This window comes from Mustela nigripes, chromosome 6, assembly GCF_022355385.1.
Source record: "Mustela nigripes isolate SB6536 chromosome 6, MUSNIG.SB6536, whole genome shotgun sequence".
In the NCBI taxonomy this organism is placed as follows: Eukaryota; Metazoa; Chordata; class Mammalia; order Carnivora; family Mustelidae; genus Mustela; species Mustela nigripes.
This window is the reverse complement of record NC_081562.1, coordinates 13,443,492-13,464,020: the sequence shown is the minus strand read 5'-3', so window position 1 is coordinate 13,464,020 and position 20,529 is coordinate 13,443,492. Positions and strand designations below refer to the sequence as shown.

The 20,529-nt window shown below is 49.0% G+C and overlaps 1 protein-coding gene across 6 annotated transcripts in view; it reads right to left on the bottom strand.

The window, feature by feature from the left end:
- Window positions 1-20,529, bottom strand: part of LARGE1 (LARGE xylosyl- and glucuronyltransferase 1) — a 524,421-nt gene that overhangs the window by 209,888 nt on the left and 294,004 nt on the right. For all 6 annotated transcript variants that reach the window (XM_059402154.1, XM_059402152.1, XM_059402156.1 and 3 more), the window contains one exon: window positions 15,639-15,810. In XM_059402154.1, coding sequence (XP_059258137.1) covers window positions 15,639-15,810 — 172 coding nt within the window. The remainder of the gene's footprint in view (window positions 1-15,638; window positions 15,811-20,529) is intronic.

The following is a 20,529-nucleotide window of genomic DNA, read 5'->3' as shown; positions in this document are numbered from 1 at the left end:
TAGTAAGGACAGAACAGAGACCTGCATCCGAGTCAAGTTCTCTTACAAGTTCATCTCACAAACTAAACCTTCTGGACCTTTCTTTACTTTTGCAACAGAAAGCACTGAATCTGTTTACAGTCTCTTAACATCCTTCCAGTTCCCATTTTCAGCATGTGTGCACGTGGGCGAAGCCACAGCAAAACGTCCTGTGTTTGCTACTGCTTCCGTACAAGACTGGAAAGAAAATTCATCTTTCAACATGTCACCTTTCCACTTTGACAAACACTGATTTATTTTTTAATTGATGTCCCAGGAAGGCACATACCTAATCTGCTTGAATGATGACACAGTTAATTAGGCCAAACAAGAAAGAATGTCCAGGACAGAGCCCAAGCTGGAGGTACTGCTTACTATGAGCTGGGGCCAATTTCTCAGGGAAGAATAATTTGTAAAAGAGAAGATCAAGGAGATAGTCAGCTAGGTCAATCTTTTAATTTAGGTCACATTCAAGGATAAATGGGCTCCAAAAATCTACCTTTTCCATTTAGACAGAATAATCCTCTAAAATGCTAAAGAAAATCTGTTCATGTACCAAAAATTTACAATGTCTTATAGGTCCGTCCTGGGCACCGAGGAAGACCCTTGTGTGAGACAAGAAAACAGTGATGCCGGACTTGTGGGAAAGGAGTTAAAAAAAAAAAAAATTCTTTATGTAGAATGGGTTTTATTGGTCAGTGTGCTTCTTAAGACCATAAATGACCAATTTAAACTGACTTAAGTAATAAAAAAGGGGAAATCTGTTTCAGGCATCGCTGGAACTTGGGGCCATAATGCAGTGTAATCTGGAATCTTTCTTTTCAGGCTCTCAGATCTGCTTTCACTCTCAGAGAAGCTGTGCAGGAAAGAGGTACCACAGCTCTCTTGAAAAAGGTCTGCTTGCAAAGTTGGCCCTTAGCTGGCACGTGTGAACCTGAGTTGCAGGAAGGTTCCCACTCTTTCCTGGTAAGAATGGTCCACTGTATGTGCAAATATTATGGTTTATGATGATTCTGGGAGTCTGGAATTTTGCTATGGCTAGCAGAGGGTGCCTATGTGACAAGCCTCCAGTAAAGACCCTTGGTACTGAATTTCTAATGAGCTTTCCTGATGAGAGCATTTCATACCTGTTGCCCATGACTCACTGCTGCAGGAACAAAGCATGACCTGGACGACTGCACTCAGAGAGGACTCCGGAAGCCCAAGTCTAGTTACCTCTGGACTTCACCCATGTACTTTACCCTTTGCTGATTTAGCTTTAAGTTTTTTTTTTTTTCTTACCCTTTGCTGATTTAGCTTTATTTATTTATTTTTTTTTCTTCCTGAAGTTAGTCATAGCCATGAGTATGACTCATGCTGAGTCCTGCAGAACATAGCAAATCATGGAATCCAGGGGTGGTCTCGAGGACCCCCTGACACAGCGGTAAAGTGGCTGATGGAGGTTCCAGTCTCCTCTCAATGAGTTGAACTCATTTTCCTACCCAACACCCATGCTTCCTCTTATATTCCCACCCAGTCTACTAAAGTGAGAAACCAGAGACATCCACAAATCTCTCTCCTGTTCCATACTGTATCTGGACATCCATTTCAACTTGATTCTGTTGTTGCTTCCCACCCGTGCCTTAGTTCAGGCAATGATCATTTACTTGGGTTACTGACATGGCCACCTAACTGGATTTTGTTTTTGGTTTTGTACCATCCAACTCATACCCCAATGCAGCACACCACCTTTTTATACTAGAGACAGACCTTGATCACTCTTCTTAGCGACTGTCAACAGATGTTCACTATTGGTCTTCTGATAAAGCCCAAACTCCGTGGCATGGCATGCCAATGCCACACCCTTCACGACCCAGCTCCTGCCTACTTTTCAATCTCCCATCACATTTCCAACCCACCTCCCACGCTCGATTCTTTGTACAAATATTCCAGCCACAGGGAACCCCCTTGAAGTTTAAACCACATGCCACGCTGTTTCATGTCTTCATGACTTTAACCATTCGGTTTTCCTGCCTGGAATGGCCTATTCCCCTTTCCCCTTCATGGAGAGATCTCAGCCAATTCATAAACGAGTTCATCTTGTGTTGTAGGTGACGACTTTCCCAGTCCCCAAAGGTAACTATCCTCTCCATGGTGACACCACTGTGCTTGGTACATGACCTCCTATCTCACCAGTCCTTTCTTACTAGCGGTTTGGCTAAGTCTCAAGTAGAGCGCCCTCTGCAGGAAGGCAGGTGTACCACCTCACCACCCTCATTTGGTATCCACAGGGAGCAGTGCTTAACAACTTGTGGGCGCTTATTGGCAGAGGATAGGGGCCGCGATTGTGGCCCTGCCAGGTATTAGTGAGATGATTCAGGTCTGTTATATAACCTCTGTAAGTGTTAGTTTTTGCTCTTATAAAACGGAGACTGGACTAGCTCTCTGTCAGGGCCATTATGATGAATGGAGCAAAGGTATCCAAAGCATCTAGGCCACAGGCACAGTCTAGACTGTATCAGGCACCTTACAAAAAGGCAAGTTCCCCCCCAAAACGTACCATACTAATGTAAGATGGGAACAGTAAGGGAGAGAGAGTACAAGGTATATAGGAACTCTGGACTATTTGCATCATTTTCCTGTAAATCAAAAACTGTTCCAAAATTTTAAAATTCACCTGAAAAAATAAAATAAAATTTCCATCCCTGACAACTGGCCCTCTTTTCTCTCCTCTCCGCTCCCTCCCAAGCCCTTCAAGGGTTGCCTCTTCCGTTTTTGAAAACTAGTATCACATCATTTCAAAAATAAAAAGGAATATTGGCTGGATTTGGGGAATCTTCTTAATCTCACAAGACATTTTGCCATCATGGAATATAACCTGGGCCCCTTCTGCTATCTGAGCAGTAAAAAAGAGAAGCCCCAAATTGTCACGACCTCTTTGTCCCCGAGACCAATCAAAAGGCAAACCAAAAACCCCAGAAACCTGACTTCCTTTTCTCATGGAGATGGTTGTTAATGAAAAAAAATATCCTTTGCTTCTAGGGAAGCTGGTGATTTTACCTGGTCCTACACTGGCTGACAGTGTTGCCTTCAATGGCCCCTCCATCCATCTCAATAAGGCATCAGCACACACACCTCTGCCCACTGCACTCTTCCAGATGGGCAAGCCCAGCGCACCGTGCGGAGAGGAGAACAGCTATTTTTCTTCCTTGACAGGCCACGTCCGTCCTTGTCATCTATTAGATGCTGCTAATAATCTATGCATACGCATTTAGGAGGATAAAAAAAAAATCGTGTCCTTGCGGTAGTCACAGAATGACGCGCCGATTTCCTCCCTTCGTGAGTATGTAGATGAGTAGTGAGCTGGTCCCTCCCGTAATTTCAGGGACAGATCATAAATTCCAGTGGGTCCTAACAGAATCGTGGCCTTCTAGGGATGTGAACGCATTTGGGTCTGGTTAATTCAATCATACTTCCCCCTGGCATCATGTATCCTTCCAGGTATGGGGGATGAATGCATTTATTTATTTTCTAAGAAAGGAAATTCACTACTGGCTGTTCAATTGTATCTCTGGCCCTAGAAAGAGAGAAAATGTAGTGTTCAAGCACTTTTGAGGCCAGTGTTGAGTACAAACAAGGGAAGAGACGTTGGAAGCACATACAACAGGCGTTTAAACACAGGATGCAGAAAGTCATTCCAAGGGCATATGACTGGGGGTCTCCATGGTAGGAACTGGTAAACAAGCTATGGAAAGTTCAGATTTTACTTCTCCTTTTGAGCCATCGTTATCAACCACCGAAAACCATCACCACCTGACCCTGCACATTTTCATCGGTAACCATGGGCCACTAAGCAAGTGATTCTCAAAGGGAAAGGTTTTGCCACTCAGGGGCCTTGTGGTGACACTGGGAGATGCTTTCGGTTGTTAAAACTGGGAAAGCTGGTGTTATGGGCATCTAGTGGGTAGAGACCAGGAAAGCTGCTCAACATGCTACAGTGTCTAGAACCAGCCCCACACCCAGCAAAGAATGATCCAGCTCCAAATGTCAAGAGCGCCAAGCTGGAGAAACCCCGCATGAAGGCAATGAGTCCCAAGTCTGTGGTCACGTCCAGGCCACTGTGGTTGGCGGGGGCCGGGGGCGGGGGGCAGGGAGACAGGAGTCAGCCCTGAATATGTGCAATCTGGAAAGACCCTACAGGTAATTCTGATACCAGAAGCCGGCCTCCACCCCAGAGCTGTATCCTTCATCCTGAATTGGGTGGTTGGCCAAGATACTTGGAAAGAAGAAAAAAGCCGCCTTCCATTCTGAGCACATGATTCCAAAGATGGACTTTGTCTTTGTCTCCATAAATTCATTCCATGGGTATTTGCCTCTTGCTTCCTCCCACTACCTATTCTGTACTTGTCTCTCTCTATCACCCCTGTTAAGTCCCTCGTGCCTTTATTTGATCCCAACCTGCTCCTTCACCCCCCCTTCCCCTAGAATGACCAAGGACAGTCTTATCCCTCAATGTATCCACCAGCTACATCAAAATCTCTTTGCCTCAAGACAGCTGATACCAGCGAAATGATAGAAAAGCCATCTAAATAACTCACATTAATGGCAGGTCACCCTAAAATATTCCCAGAAGTATCCGATTTTTTTCTTTTTTTTCAAGGAAGGATGAGTTAGTCACATGAATTTCTAATGGACCAAGCACTAGAAAGCATACCTTGTATGTCTGGTACTGAGTAGGTGCTCAATAAATATTTACTAAATGTCTCAATGAGTAAGAAAAGATTTCTAGGCAAGAGCAGCTTCCTGTAACTCTGGGTTTAATGCCTAAGCTTTTCACTATCTCTTCCTGAAAATTTAAAAAAGTCTAAAATGGTTCTGTTCCATGACTCTATGACCTTCCCCTTCCCCCATGTCCACAACACAAATAAAGATTTATTCCCAGGAAACGTGGTTGCTCTCCACAATGGAAGCGCCCACTAGAGGATGGTAACCATCCCAACGTGTGAGATACAAGCAAGTTGTTTATAAAAAATAGCAATAGCACAAATGCCCCAGACCCTGAGGTCATACAATAACAGGTAATCAGAGAATGTGACCTTCTAAGACCCCCGAATCCTTCTCTTTTACTGACTCTAATCAACCACCCAATTCAGCCCGCTCGCCCCCAGTCTACAGCCTCCCCTATCCACCTCCATCCCTCCTCTACCACTCCAAGATAAAAGGAAAAGCTAGGAAAATAACACTAATAAAAATAATAACATCGCATTTTCTCAATTCTAAGAGTCCACGGATTGCAGGATGTATCAAAATATTTTCCAGGAGGAAAAGACCATCAGGCAAACTACTTTTGTAAGTCACATCCCAATTTCAGAAACAGTAAAATGTGAAAAAGCCTGCATCATCGAAGAACGGAGTGACTGTCACAAATACCAGCAAAGCACTAGGTGAATGACATATTTTGCCTCCAAACTATTACTCCCATCGAGACCGAGCAAGAGAAGTGCAAACGGGATGGGAGAGCCAGCCTCAGACGCAGGTCTGGGGACCCTCAGGCTCCTGTACTCTCCCCGCCGAGACAGGCAGCTCGCGCTCTCTGGGCGGGACAAGACCCTGACTCTTCCTCCGGGTCTCTCTTCCCAGGCTGCCCTCCTCCAGGATCGGGCTGCAGGGCTTTACTCACACAGAACTCACACTGCCGCCTCTCACATCAAGATGCTGCCATGCTGAATCTGTATGGGAACGGCTGGCTTCTTGTGATGGCAATGAAGTGACTCCAATGTCAGCCCCAGCAGCAGCTACACACCGTCATGCTTACTCTGGGCCACTAACCTCTAGGAACTAACCTCTACGTGGAACATCTCCTGTCACTGGCACAGCAATACCCTGGGTGCCTGGGTGTCCCCATTTTAAAGGCAGGAAATGTTTGAGATGGTACCACAGGTATAAGGGGGGTAGGAGGATGGGGAGCAGCTGGATAGGGGAGAAGGGAAGAAATACTTCCCAGCAAGTTCTAGAAATCTGTCTTTCTTCCCCTGCCTTGTGACCCTCCAAACGTCCTCCTGCTCACTTGGCGGCGCGCCCAGACTCGACTGCATTCAGGAACGCCACATGCTGGACAGAGGTCGCGTCTGCCCAGTCAGGGGGCTCCTGGGGATGGAGCAGTGTGGTTCTTCTGCCCCAGCCACCCAGGCCCTGAGACTTCAGGGCCAGCCACAAGAGGCAGGAGGGGACCGCCATCGCTGGGTGTGCTCCGCACCGTCGGGGCAAGGGAGGTCAAGGATCTTCCTCGGAGAAATTCTGCTCTGCACTTGCTCTGCTGGTCGTCCTCACTGACCCGGGCTTGCCAACTGCACCTCGCCTGCCCTCCGCCCCCGCCCCGGATGCTTGCTGACTGCTCATTAGTTTTCTAGCAGGGACAGCAAATCCTGCTACTCTCCCTTCAGGACAGGGCCACGGCAAGAGCATCTCCTGATTCTACGCCAGCAGAGCGCACGGGGAAGTTCAGAGAAGGAAACTGTAATAATAACCCAGTGAGAACACTACTTTACTTTCAAAAAGGAAACACCTTCAAATGCCTCCAGCCCAGTCCTTCGGGGTCAGATCCAGACCCGTTCATCCCTCTTTGAACGTTCACCCTTGAACTCCTCAGCCAGTGCTGCCCACTCAGCTTCCCCAGTTCATCTCTAATCCATGTCCGTGGCTTGTCCCGAGGGCACTATCCTGCTATAGGCCACAAGTGTCTTGCTAGGACTGGAGCAGTAGCCAACCCAAAACATACGGCCACAACTTACTTTCAAGGTCTTGGTTTCCTGCCTCACCTTTGGAATCACTCCCCGCACTGAGGCCAAGAGTTTTTTTTTTGTTTTCAAATCTGAGAATCTGAGATTAGTTCTCTACTTGAAACTCTAAGCCATCTTTTTTTATTTTTTGAGAGAGAGCACATAAGCCAGCTGGTGGGGAGTGGGATGAGGGGGAGGAGAGAGAGAGAATCCCAAGCAGGCTTCATACTGAGCATGGAGCCCGATGTGGGGCTCAATCTTATGACCCTGAGCAGAAACCAAGAGTTGGATGCTTAACTGACTGAGCCACCCAGGCGTCCCTCAAGGCCATCTTTTAATTGCCTGTGGATTCAACCCAGAGCTGTAATCTATGAGACCCTTCATACCGGTCTTGTCTTATTTGCACCTCCCCCATACATCACCTAGAATCCTATGCTTTATGTGTTCATTTATTTATCTGACAAATATTTACTGAGCACCTACTAAATGCAAGGCAACTGTTCTGATGCCAGAAACGTCTCAGGAACACGACAGACAAGGCAGTATTTACGCATCAGCAAGAACCACACACACACAAGGACCAGGTGAAGCCAGGCGTGTCGAGGCACCTGGGTCTTCACGGCTGGGTGGGTGGGCTGGGCCAGCCATCTCCATAAATCCTTGCAAGCCAGACTAGGAGGTGAAGGATCCTTTAGGGAACATGGAAAGAGCAGCGTGGGAATGAGAGGCTGGCATCTCAGGAGACAGGGTGGAAGGGAACAATCAGGCAGACACTTGCCGAGAAGCTGAGACCTGAACCAAGACCTGCAGGGAGCTGTGGCAGCAAGACAGCGATCTGGGAACCGGCACTCCCGGCGGAGGGACGTCAGAGCAAAGGACCCGAGGCAGGAGCCTGCCCGGTCTGTTTGAGGACAGTCAGTGTTTCTTTCAGCGTTTGTCCGCACCGTCCTCTCTGGGGACCTCAGGCCTCTGCGTGTGGCATTCTCCCTGGGAGGGGACATAGGGGCTCATGTCACCATGCTTCTTCCCTTCAGAATCCTTCCTGACCCCTCAACCGACCTGCCCAGGGCTGCTTTCCCTAGAATAGGATTCTCGCTTCCAAGGTACCTTCCACACTTTCATTAACCATGTGTCCCGCTGGACCTAGAATCCAGGGGTCAAGAGCGTGGCTCAGGGGCCACCGTGTCCGCAGTCCGGGCTCTGTCGTCATCTCAGCAAGATACTTAGAGACGTCTGTGAGGGCTACCTCAGACAGCCTCGTGCTTGACACAGGACAGCTCAGAATAGAAATCAGCCCCGGGAGGGCAGGCCTGGGTCTGCCTTATCTATGATTTGTTCTCCCAGGCCTGGGGCCGGTCCAGGGGCTTCAGACATAATTAATCCATGAAAGAACAAGTGAATGAATGCATGTGGAAGGCAGAGCGATGGGGACATGGACGCGGGGAGAGGAGGGGGCAGGCGGGCTTCTGTTCCCCTAACTCTCAGGAGCTGCAGGCTGAGGAACAGGGAGAAAACAAAGACCAACATGGTAAAGGGAGTGATCACTGACGAAGTAGTGTGCACGGCAGAGCCATTTCCCAACTTAACTACCAAGATAAAACCTCTGTGGGGCCATGATGGTCGTATTATTCCCCCACTTTCAGAGAACAACAGTAAAGAAGCTCAAGGACATGGCAGGATTTTTCTAATATCGTGAAAGAAAGCAGATCCCCTTTAAAGTTAATGGGGGGAAAAAACATCATTAACACGTCTTCACCAATTTTGGCAGGAACAGAACCCTTGGTGTTGCCCCAATGGTGAGCATCTCGGCTTGTCCAATGGACAAAACATCTGTCTTGTCCGTGAACATCTACCTAAGGAGGGAAGCCAAGAGCTAGCTCCTGACTCCGAGTGGAAGGAGGCACGGACAACAGACTCAAAGAAACAAGCGGACGAGGAGCAGGCAACGGAAGGGGCCGTCGAACTTTCCCAGAGGGAAATCAGGTAGGCGTGAGAGGCTGAAGGAAACGAGGAGCTCGGGTGCTGAGGCAGGAGCGTGATGGAGAGGAGGACAGAGTATCTGAAACCACCGCGGAGACGCAAAGAAACGCCCCAGCCTCTGAGTGGAGCCTAACACGAAACCCAAACCCCACAGGGGAGCCTCACCCCGTCCCAGCAGAACCCCGGGCCCCTTCGGCAGGAACAGAGCATCACCCACACGACGCAGGCTGGCCCAGTCACCGAAAAGCGCCTCATTTGAAACGTTGTATCTTTTAAGATTTCTGCTTTTCTTCTCTCTAGGGGCAAAAACGGTCTCTCTAGGAAGACGGGAAGAGACGTGAGGTGAGGGCTACCTTCTCCAGAGCAGGCCTGGCCGAGGACGGCCGGCTTTATCCAGGGAGACCCCATCGGCGCCAGCCTGTGTGGGGCGGTGGCCCTCAAAGCTCCTCTTCGATTCGCTGTAAGGGAGGGAGCTGTGGAGCCTCGCTTGGAGGTCGGCGAAGAGAGCGAAGGAGAAGGATCGAAAGTCAAAGGAAAAGGGGCAAATGGGCTAAGACGGGCTAAGACAGCCCAGGAAGGAAAAGGAAAAAAATAAAAAGGAGACAAGGAAGGAGAAGCGTCTCCTGGGCACCAGGATCCCCTCCCCGAATCCACATCCTTGAGAGACAGCGTCGCTGTGTTCTCTCTACAGGTAGGGGAGCGCGGTGGACGCGGTCCGGGGACACCCCAGGACCATCCCGCTGACAAGGAGACCAGCAGGGATTGGAAACCGGATGCCTTCCTTTGCCAGGCTTTTCCTGACTCCCGCAGGTTCCACTGACGGAGGGAGGGAAGGAGCAGCCCAGGCAAGGTAAGAAAGAAAGATGCGACCTGGAGAAATGTTAAGAGTGCCTAAAAACTCCTCCAAGGCAAGTGATCATCATCACAAAAGCTCTACAAATGTCTTCCCCAAAGTAGGGCTTTTAAGGTTTTGCATACTCGGGAGTTTCCACATTATTTTACACTTAAAGCCACCCCAGCCGGGATGGCTTCATGAACAAAGCTGTGAGGTAATGGAGCAGACACGCTTCAAGGACGTCCGCCATGACCCCACACCCTTTAGTGGGCGTCCTTAGGGAAAAATGGCACAGGGGAAGGCCAACTCACACTCTCTCGATCTCGGGGCCTCCTCACAAAGACCCTGTTGGCACTGTTCCAGGGTCACGGACGCGCAGAGAAGTCAGGTAACCTGCCCCTGGTCACAGCGAGACCCCGATTCGGCCCCCCTCCTACTGACCACGACAAGGGCATGAGTAGAGCTCTTGGGCTCACAGCTACTTGAAAGATGATGTGCTGGGATGTCACCAGCTGGGCCAGGGTTCCAGAAACCAAAATTTACTTCCTCAGCTCCTGGGAAAACCATATGTCTCTATGGCCCTGATTTTGCCCCAATTTAGCGCTGTTCTCTGAATGCTTCCCACAACCCGGTTCCTGCGGTCACCTAGCCTGCTCTCATCTACCTAACTTTGGTCTCTCCACAGAGACTCTAAGGTCCACCATCTGCTCTCCCAGGGAGCGCAGGTGCAGGGAAAAGGGTCCTGGATTTAGGGAGTTCCAATCCCGATCCTACAGCCCAAGACTGAGGCCCCGGGCATGCTCCAGAGGCCTCTCTAAGTGGGAGTTCCTGGATCTTGAAGATGGGAACATTCACAATGATGACTCCATGGGAGTGTTGTGAGGATTAAATGAGTTTCATCATTAAGTGCTTCGCAGACTGGTTGGCACAGAGTAAGTGCTTTAAAATGTGAGCTGTAATTAGTCCATGGTGAGTCTGTTCATTCTTAAAACATACCCCCTGGTGTAATCGAGCCGCCCACACGGTGGCATGAGGGGGACGAGCAAGAGGATGTCCCCCTGTGCTCGCTACTCCCACCAGGCCCGTTTGGGGCCCAGAGCTTTACCCTATGGCAACAGACTCTTCATAAAGGGAAGGCATTTCTTCTCAAGAATAAAAATACGACGTTGAACACGGCGTTCTTCTAAAAGCTTCAAATTATGGAGGTACATTTATTATTTATGCTTTCATAACAGCCCCTTCGTATTATAAAATCAGAGATTATTTCCAAAATTTTTGTGGAGTAAAACAACGGCACTCAGGATGGTGGAGAACTCATATCAGGGGTCACAGCTGAACTGGGAGGCGCCCCCCCACCCCCAGACCCAGCCCCCCACTCCAGCCCCCAACCCCAGGCCATCAGGAAGCAGGAGAGGCAGGAGACAAAGCCCAGACTCCACAGCCAGATGGGCCAGGGCTCGGCGCTGCTGCGAATAGCTCTTTGAGCAGGAAAAGTGATTCCGCCTCTCTCGGGCCCAGTTGGTTCTGTTTTTCATGTACAAAGCTTCTAGCTCAGCCTGGAACAGAAGTCCTTGGGAAACAGTACTTCCCCTGGCTTTCCAAATACTCGGTTCTCTGCCTCCTCCTCACCCTCTCCATGTGGCTGTCCAATTTAGGCATCTGAAATGTGAAAAGTCCCAAACCAAGCTCCTCTGCGTGCATTCGTGGTGCGGTGTGGCGTGTCAGCTTACCCATCCTGCCCTCTGCTCACTCTCGGCCCCACATCCAACCAGCAGAACGTCCTGACGCCTCCACCCCCCAAACATACCACCACCTCTGGGACGACATCTTCACCTGTGCTCCTGCGCCCGGGTCCGGTGGCTGCCCCATCTCGGAAGTGGTTTCCTCGCTCCCTCTTAGGCTCAGATGGGCAGCCAGGATGATCCGTTAAAAACATCAAACAGGTCCCATCACTCCTGCTCAAAAGTGCACAATGGCTTTCCCTTAGCACTGAAGAGAGAGGCACAATCCTCCCTCCGTCTGACCAGAGAGGCCTCCCTGATCTGACCATCAGCCCCCGCCCATCCCGGGCTCTCCCCAACCTACTGCTCAAACGAGGTTCCCGAAACTTCACATTTGCGGTTCCTTAAGCCTAGGACACTGTTCCACTTTCCTCCAGGCACGCTGGTGTGCCCATTCTCTCAACTTCAGCGTTCTACTTACACATCACCCTTTTCTTTTAGAGAGACAGAGGCAGAGAGAGAAAGTGTATGCAAGTGTGAACGGGGGTGAAGGGCAGAGGGAGAGGGAGAGAATCTTACGTGGACTCCGCACTGAGCGTAGAGTGTGACGCAGGGCTCCTTCTCATGACCTGAGATGCAATCAGGGGTCGGACACCCAACCCACTGAGCCACCCAGGTACCCCGAATGTCACCTTTTCTGTAAGACTTTCCATCACCACCATTTAATTCCATTACCATTTAATATTTGAAGAGTAAAACAATGTGTGTGCACCTGGACACACATTCCTCATTGGCTCTCACCAATTTCCTCCAGACCAAGCACGGATCACCATTGAATACGGAGTCTGCCTTACTTGTTTATTGTCAGGCTTCTCCCCACTCAACTAGACACTTGCCAGGGTAGGGGCCGGGTGTCTCTTATTCTTGCAACATTCCCAACATTCAGGCAACAATCTGGCCGCCAGATTGTTCAGTTCCGTGGCGGAGCGGGTGGCTCCTCACTCTGGCCATCCATGGCTCATGCGGTCCTTTTAGCTGAGAATCAGTGGCCCTGAAACTCCTCCGGCGGCTGCAGCTGGGGGTAAGGGTGCAGGTATCTGACCTGGGGAGGGAGGCACCCGCGATGGAGGTGAAGTCAAGGCTCAGAGGGCACGTGGACACCCCCTACAGGCACACAATGCTACTCATGGCAGAGGTGGACGGCGGGTCGAAGTCTTTGCTGAAAGGCTTCTTACTAGAGTCTCCAGGTACTGGATTTAGATGAGGGGACTCTCGTATGGGATCTGAACACAAGAGCCCCAGATAACGAGCTGCTGTTAAACACAGAAAAACGAACAAGGCCTAACTGCATCAGGGTCACTCACAATGTTTATGCTGAAGGATGCCAACTGTAATTGCCTTTATGAGAAAGGAAACTCTCCGTCTTGGATCAGAGCTTTCTAAACTCATGGGTCTGGTGCTCAGGGGCGTTCTTCCTATTCCATGACCTGGCTCCTAATTATTCCAGTGTAGAACAAAATAATTACAAAACAACAACAACAAATCCCCGCAAAACCAAGCCTTCCCCAAAGCGTGCCAGCCGGAGAAGAGCAGAGCCTCCGTATTTTCCTTTCGCCCCCGTATTTTTCCCAGGAGAGTTAGAGTGGGCATGGGAGAACCTCAGATGTTTTTACACTCCTTTGCTGGTGATAAGATAAAAACATACGGCAGCCTGCCTTGTTTGTGAGCTCCTTGAAGGCAGGTGCTGTGTTCTCGTCAGTTTTGGATAACAGCCGCATCTAATATATTCTTCTGCCCAGCAGGGGCCTAACGAGTGCTAGAAACAAACCAACAAAAGAACGAATGAACAAATAAAATGCAGCCCATTAACTCAGTTCCTTGCATTCAAGTGCCTCCATCCCAGTCCTGACCTTGGCCCATGTACTCTGCTCTGCCCCAGGATCCCAAGCCTTGGGCCAGCAAGCACCCTGGGAGCCCACCCCCTCCACAGATATTGGGGCTTTACCACCATGATTAGACTATTGCTGGTACTGGCTTCAGAACGCCGCCAGCACGATGGCAGGTCCTTGCTGGGACAGAATAAATGGGACTTCTCAGCTACAATGCTACGATGAGTGAGCACCTGTTCCAGGGGGTTTGCTGGGTCACACTTCTCCAAGGGAGACTTGTAGCTTTAAATGCATCCCGCAGGTCTCCGTTCTGGGGAAACGGGCTCTGTTATGGAAGCCAGCATGCAAGAGGTTAATTTAGGGTGTGGTTTTGGGAAAGGCATCTGGAAAAGGGAGGGAAGAGGACTGGGCAGAGGGAGAAATCCAGCTGTGACTGGCTTCTCACAGCTGGCCCTGCAAGATTTGACATCCCTCAGGAAGGGGGCATGGCCACAGGCACCTGCCTCTTCACCTGTGGCCCTGTCCCAAGGGGCTGACAGCAGAGGGCCATCTGTGGGCTGCACCCCCAGCAGCTGGAGTCAAAGTCCTTCACTCCCGAAGGGGAATGTGGGCACCAACCACACACAAGTCAGAGTGTGGTGACCACCCCCTCTGTGATGCCCTCCCAGCTGCCTTCTCCAATCCCCCCCAGGAGAGGTGGTAACTCTCATTCTCGTTCAGCTTTTTATTTCCGGAGCCCAGCATACAAGCGACACCCAGTGAGGAGGCAGTAAAGGTCTGCTGAATGAACACAACACTGCGTACTGGACATGAGCGTGAAAATGGGAATATCACAGAATCACAAAAAACTGTCGTCCGGGGGCACTTGGGTGGTTCTGTCAGTTGAGCATTTGATTCTTGACTTCAGCTCAGGTCATGATCTCAGGGTCATGGGATCGAGCCCCACATCGGGCTCTGTGCTGGGCATGGAGACTGCCTGGGATCCTCTCTCTCCCTCTGCCCCCACCCCCAATTAAAAAAAGAAAAAGCAAAAAACCTGTACCCGAGGAGTTCAATGTAGTCAGAAAAACAAACAGAAATGACGGGGGAACTTGATAAGAGATGCACACAGAAGCACATGATGTGCATTCCGGTCTCAGCTCTGGTTTCAACTCTGCATGCCTGCAAGCTTCAATGTCTTTGTGACTTGAAAAAGACAGATCCTAGCATTCTAAGAAGAGACCTGAGCTGAGACACATTCAGCTTCAACAGTTTTGCCAAACGACATCTTTCTTAGTGTCATTACTGACATGAAGAAGGAAAATAAGTGTTGATCCTGACCAGGGGAAGAGTCTGAGGGTCAGAGTGTCTCCCCCATGATATGCTGAAGGCTTTTTCCAATTAGCCTAGAGCTAAGAGTCCCCACCCCCATCCAACCCCCACTGCCCCAAAGAAGCAGGCAAAGATGGGAGTAGGTGAGGAGTTTACTCTTCTGTCCATGAATGGAAACAGAAACCAACTGGAACATCTTGTGATTTATGAAAATGCTGTGATTTTAAATCACTGAGTAGTAGTCCACCTTCACAGGGTAAGAAGCTACAGAGAAGCCGGAGGAGAGGTTTTAAACATGTAGCCAGAATGCAATTTTAAAAAGAAAACTAAGAAATAAAGAAAAAAAAAAAAAACTCACTCCCAAATTTCTCTCTTATTGCATTTGTCCAATATAGAGAAGAATGTGTAAGAATGTAATTTTAAGGAAGACATCTGGAGGAGGGATTAAAATAAAAGCCCGAGATTTGTGCTAACTTGGCACTTTTCCCACGCATTCAAGCCAGAGTCAAGTACTCCTACTGGGCTCCCAGTTCCCCACCACATCATCTCATACACCTTGAGGCAGTGACAAAAGCTACAGTAATGGCTAAGAAAAAACTAGCCAGACAAGGAGGAACGTCTTATAAAGCCAAACGTATACACCTCCTTAAAGTGATAAACTGCAACATTAATGAAAGAAAAAGCCGTTAGAATATTTTCCAACACTATAATCAATACTCATCTCTACCAACTCAAAGGTCTTTCTCGGCAATCAAAGCATCATTTGATTAAAAAAACAACAACAACCCAGAACTGATAAATGCAGGTAAGTCAACACTTAATTATCTGTACACAAAATATACACATTTGACCTTTATCTCTTACAGAGCGACCTAAACTGGGTTCTTCCTATGAGCACTGAAATGACCTCTTCATTTACTAAAAAAACGCAAATTCCAGTTTGATTCGAAAATGCTTCAAAAGCCAGCAGAGTTGACACCTAACTAGATTTCTAACTCCTTGTCCATGTCATTAGCATGACCTCATTAAATGTGGACTTCACATAAAAAAATAAAATAAAATAAAATCATTGTACTTGGCATGACGACACCTTCAAAGATAGCAGGAAAATATGGGCTACACTTACCTTTGAACTTGTGGAACACAGCCCACAGCTCTGCGATGTCAGTGGCAAAGGTGATATCCGTGTCAAGGACAATGACCCTCTCCAGGTTGGCAGGAAGAGTCTTGGTCAGGACGAGCTTCATCAGACCATAAATGCCTGAGTAGTGTTTGTTGGGGATCCAGGAGACTTCAGACTACATCAGGCAGGGAAGAGGAAAAAATAGAAAAAAAAAATCATTACATTCATTTTTTTTGCATAAATATTATAAATAGTGCCTGGTACATAAGAAGTATTCAATAAAAATTTGCTGAATAAATGAATATTTTCTTAAAGAGTTGTTTATATAATTTATGGTTTGGCATATGAAGTTTATTGGAAGAAAATGCATCTGAATCAAGGGAGAGGAAAAGCAATATTTATGATATGACTATTATTTGCAGATGCTATGCTCAAATTTTTTAAATAAAATTTTTATTATAGAAATTATATATGCTCTGCTTGACTTATTTCACTTAAGCAGAGGAAAGCACTTATCATATGATTTCACTTACATGTAGAACATAAGGAATAGCATGGAGGACATTCAGAGAAGAAAGGGAAAAATGAAAGGGGGAAATCAGAGGGGGAGATGAACCACGAGAGACTATGGACTCCGTGGGCTTTAGAAGGAAGCGGGTTAGGGGATGGACAAGCCTGGTGGTAGGTATTAAGGAGGGCACCGGTTACACGGAGCACTGGGTGTTTAACGCAGACGATGAATCATGGAACACTACATCAAAAACTAAAGCTGTACTGTATGGTGACTACCTTTACATAATAAAAGAAGGAAAGAAGACTATGTGACAAAAGAATGAAAGTATAAAAATGGGATCATACTCTATTTTTGTTTTGCAAATAGTGCCTAATGGTTCCAAGGTAGATCTATTTCTTTCAATCATATGTTGTCATTAAAGACTGCTACTTTAGCGGCATCGTTCAAGTTTATGCTTATGTATTTTTTTTGAGTTTTAATTGGACCAATTAGTGTTGCTCTGTCTTCTGGTTCTCACACATACAAGAAACACTTGATCATAAGCTACGCAACACTCTTCACTGGGGAGCAGGAGAAGACACACCCACAGACAGTAATGAACAGCCCACGGAGAGCCACCACTGAAATCCTCCCCTGATGCAACAGGACAATCAAGGTCCCACAGGTGGGGACATCTGTCAGCAAGTCACACAGCTCGGTACCACATGGTACCCAAAAATAAGGCTGAAAATAATACCAGTGTGCTGAGAGCTCTCAAAGGAACAGGTCATAAGACTCTACAGGCTCTATCCTAGCTGCCCTGGGGAGCCTTGATGCAAGCCAAAACACACTTAAATTCTTCCAGAAATTAACACTGATCATGGAACTCCTCTACGGAAAATGTGGCCACCTTACTGAGATTCCAAAAAACATTTACCCCTTTTGTCCCTATAATTCCATTCTGAGGACACCGTTCTAAAAAAAAGGCACATTTAAAAATGAGAAACCAGTTTTATTCCCAAAAATGTTCATCACCATGTTATAAAATAGAAACAATTCAAATGTCCCCAAACTGGACAGTTAATTAAAACATGCTTTTTAAAAATCTGATAACATATTATTTAATGGCTATGAGCAATGTAGATTAAGATGTACTAAAAAAAAACAAACCCAAAAAACAAAAAAAGAAACTTGCATGTGATGTTAAAAGAAAAAAAGGCAAGTTTTAAAAAATTCTTTTGCTTAATAACCACTATGTATAATCAAACAACATGAAAACACATCCACCCAAACTCACGCAGAGAAAGAAGAAACAGAAGCAAGGAATCAAATTACTAATAGTGGTCATTTGGGAATGATGGGTCCCTCCTCTAGATAAATAGGTATGTGTTTTACCACACTTTTCAACTTTTTAAAACAAGCAGCTACTGTCATTGTAAAGAAAAACTAAGCATTGCATTCTTTTTAAACATACCATCATCGGTGATGATGGGAAAATAGGAATGCAGACGCTGCCTTGGGAAAGCCAGGACAAAGGACCCCGTGGTAATTCACAGAATCCAGGCCGCGCCTCACACCCACTCCGGATTCTGCATGCCTCTTTAGTTTACTTGAAAATACCATGTCGGGGCACCTGGGTGGCTCAGTGGGTTAAGCCTCTGCCTTCAGCTCAGGTCATGATCTCAGGGTCCTGGGATCGAGTCCCGCATTGGGCTCTCTGCTCGGCAGGGAGCCAGCTTCCCTCTCTCTCTGCCTGCCTCTCTGCCTACTTGTGATCTCTGTCTGTCAAATAAAATTTAAAAAAAAGAAAAGAAAAGAAAAGACCATGTCAGCTACTCCTTATCCTCTCAATACACGTGCAATTTTGACCAGGGGAAAAAAAGGAAAAATATGAAGTGATGGACAAAACCATTCACCACGCATCAGTCTCAGGAAAAGAAACTTGAACTCTGTCTGTTGTCCCATCACCACGTTCCCGGGCAGCATGAAGGAGGGGAAGCAGAGACAAAAGCCAAAATCTGAATCCCAGCCCCATACATGGTGTTGGTCTCCCTAAGCCCCAGTTTCTTTCCCTGTAAAAAGAAGACGACACATATATTACGTGGTTCGTGCAAGAATCAAAGGAGACGGAAGGGTTCTAGGGTTTTACACAAAAGCCCTGCAGAACACGGAGGCTCCCACCTTTCTCCTGGTCCCCCCCATCCCCAGCATGTCAAGTGTTTGCTTCCTACTGAAGGGGGCGTGGGGCTCCGGGGCATGGCACAGTGTTAAACCTGGTTCTGCAGCCAGGAACAGGTGGATCCTGATTCCGGTGTCCCTTAACGGCCACCTCACCTTGGACAAGTTCGTCCGGCCCGAGGTTCTGTCGTCTATAAAAGGAGTTACTTGTACCGTGTGCCGCCCTGTATCAGTCAGCGTGTGGGAGGAGACAGCACACTCCAGCTGGGTGGTCTGAGGAAAAGGGGTTTAAAAAAGAGCTCCTGAAGCAGATGTGTAATTTAGAGCCAGCAGCAAGGAACCGTGCAGCACCTGGGAAGACCAGGAGTGGGGGGCCGTTATCCCCCAAGGCCCAAATGGCTGGTGCCGGCTGCCGCCGCCGGAATGTGGAGAGAGTATCCACCCGAATAAGCCACGAGGCAGGAGCCGAGACCTTCGGTAGAGGACCACGGCCAGTGTTGGGAATCTCATGCGGCGGGACAGGGAGAGGCCTCTCACTCAGCCCCTCTCCCCTCCTGCCCGGGCGCCCCCTGTACAAACCCAAATGGACACAGAGCCATGGCCCGAGGCGGCAGGCTCATGGGGCACGGGGTCGGGTAGGGACAGGCCCGAGAGCAGCTCCCGGAGGGGCAGACCTGTCCCCGCACCGAGTGAATGGCACCAAGACCACAGCTGGAGGCCTCCTGCTGACTCCATCCGGCACGCCGTCTGTGAGGTGGGTGGGCGGGCACAGAAGGATGGACACAGAGAAGGACAGACGGACCGGCTGGGTGGGTGGGCGAACGGACGGATGGACAGGTGGGGAGGCGGGCACACTATGCGCGGGAAGGTGAGCGACTTGTCTACCTCCCCTCAGTGAGTAAGATGCAGAGTCATAGAACCTGCCACGGGGAGGCTTGCCTTCCCTCCCCGAGCCACGTGATCCTTCCTCTGGAGCCGGCATCCTGACGCGCCGGCGGCTTAGATCTCAGGGCCGCGGGCTCCTCCAGGAAGGGCCTCCAGTGGGCTTTAAAAAACTCCTCCTCGTGAAAGCTCCAGCCTTTGGAACTCAGCTCAGCCGCTTCTCTCTCCCCTGAGGACGGGCCCGAACCGAAGCTTGGCAATCACGGGTCCACGCGGCAGCGCGGTGCTATTTAATCAGACCTTTGATTAACTTATTCATCTATTTTGGTTACCATCAAAGCAGGAGAGCTGGGTGAGGACTGAACACCAGAGCGCTGGGCTGAGCCATCTAATTAGATCGCCCTGACTCTCGGCTTTATTTTTAACACACATGTGAGGCCCTCGGATGCATCACCGAACAGTAGGACGACAGGAATAAATTAATCTCAACATGAGCCCAGGCCGGAATGTCGCCCCAAGTCCCCAACTGATACATAATCAATTAAGGCAGAGCGTTCAATGAGAGGTAAAGGAAGCATTCGGAGGAGTTTGTATTCAGAGAGAAAACCCCAGAAAGAAAACCGAGGAATCTTTGGGGGGATAGAACGTGTGGTAAGAAGCAGATACGTTTATTACAAACGTTCCTCTCTCTTCGAAGTAAGTGTAGTGTGTCCCCCACCCGCGCCTTGTCGTCTAATCCTGCTCCCCTTTCAAGCCTCAGCTTAGAAGGCACCCCCGCCCCTCCCGGCCCCCACCACGGGCCGCCGCCTCCCCAGGGCGCCAGGCTGGGCCAGGGCTCCGCGAGCAAGCTGCCTCCCCTCCTCCAGCACAGCGCGCCCTCACGCTGGGTCTCACTGTCCACATCTCCCGCCTGCTCTGGGCTGGAACTCCCTGAAGCAGGGACGATGTCATCTGCTGTGGTAACAACACGGTCATTACTTAAAAAAATGGGGAACGTGCATGACTGCAGAGCTGGCCAGGTCTGGGTTTAAATCCTGCCTCTGACGTTGAATGCAAGCAGCAGCTAAAACACCTGTAACCGCTGCAGCCCAGGGTCAGTCGGTCCAGGCGACGGAAGACACGGGGCTTGCTGAGCCCCCACCATCCGGCAGTTAGCCCCAGTTCCATCATTTTACCTCTGGGAGGCTTGGCTGTCTCATCTGCAAAATAGGGGCTTGGAACACTCGCTCTGCAATACGGCTGGGAGAATGGCAAAGCGTCTGGCCTGGTGCTGGATGCCCAGTCGGCCGCAGCAAAGGCCAACCGGCCTCTCCCGGTGGAGGTCTGTCCACACTGTAGAGG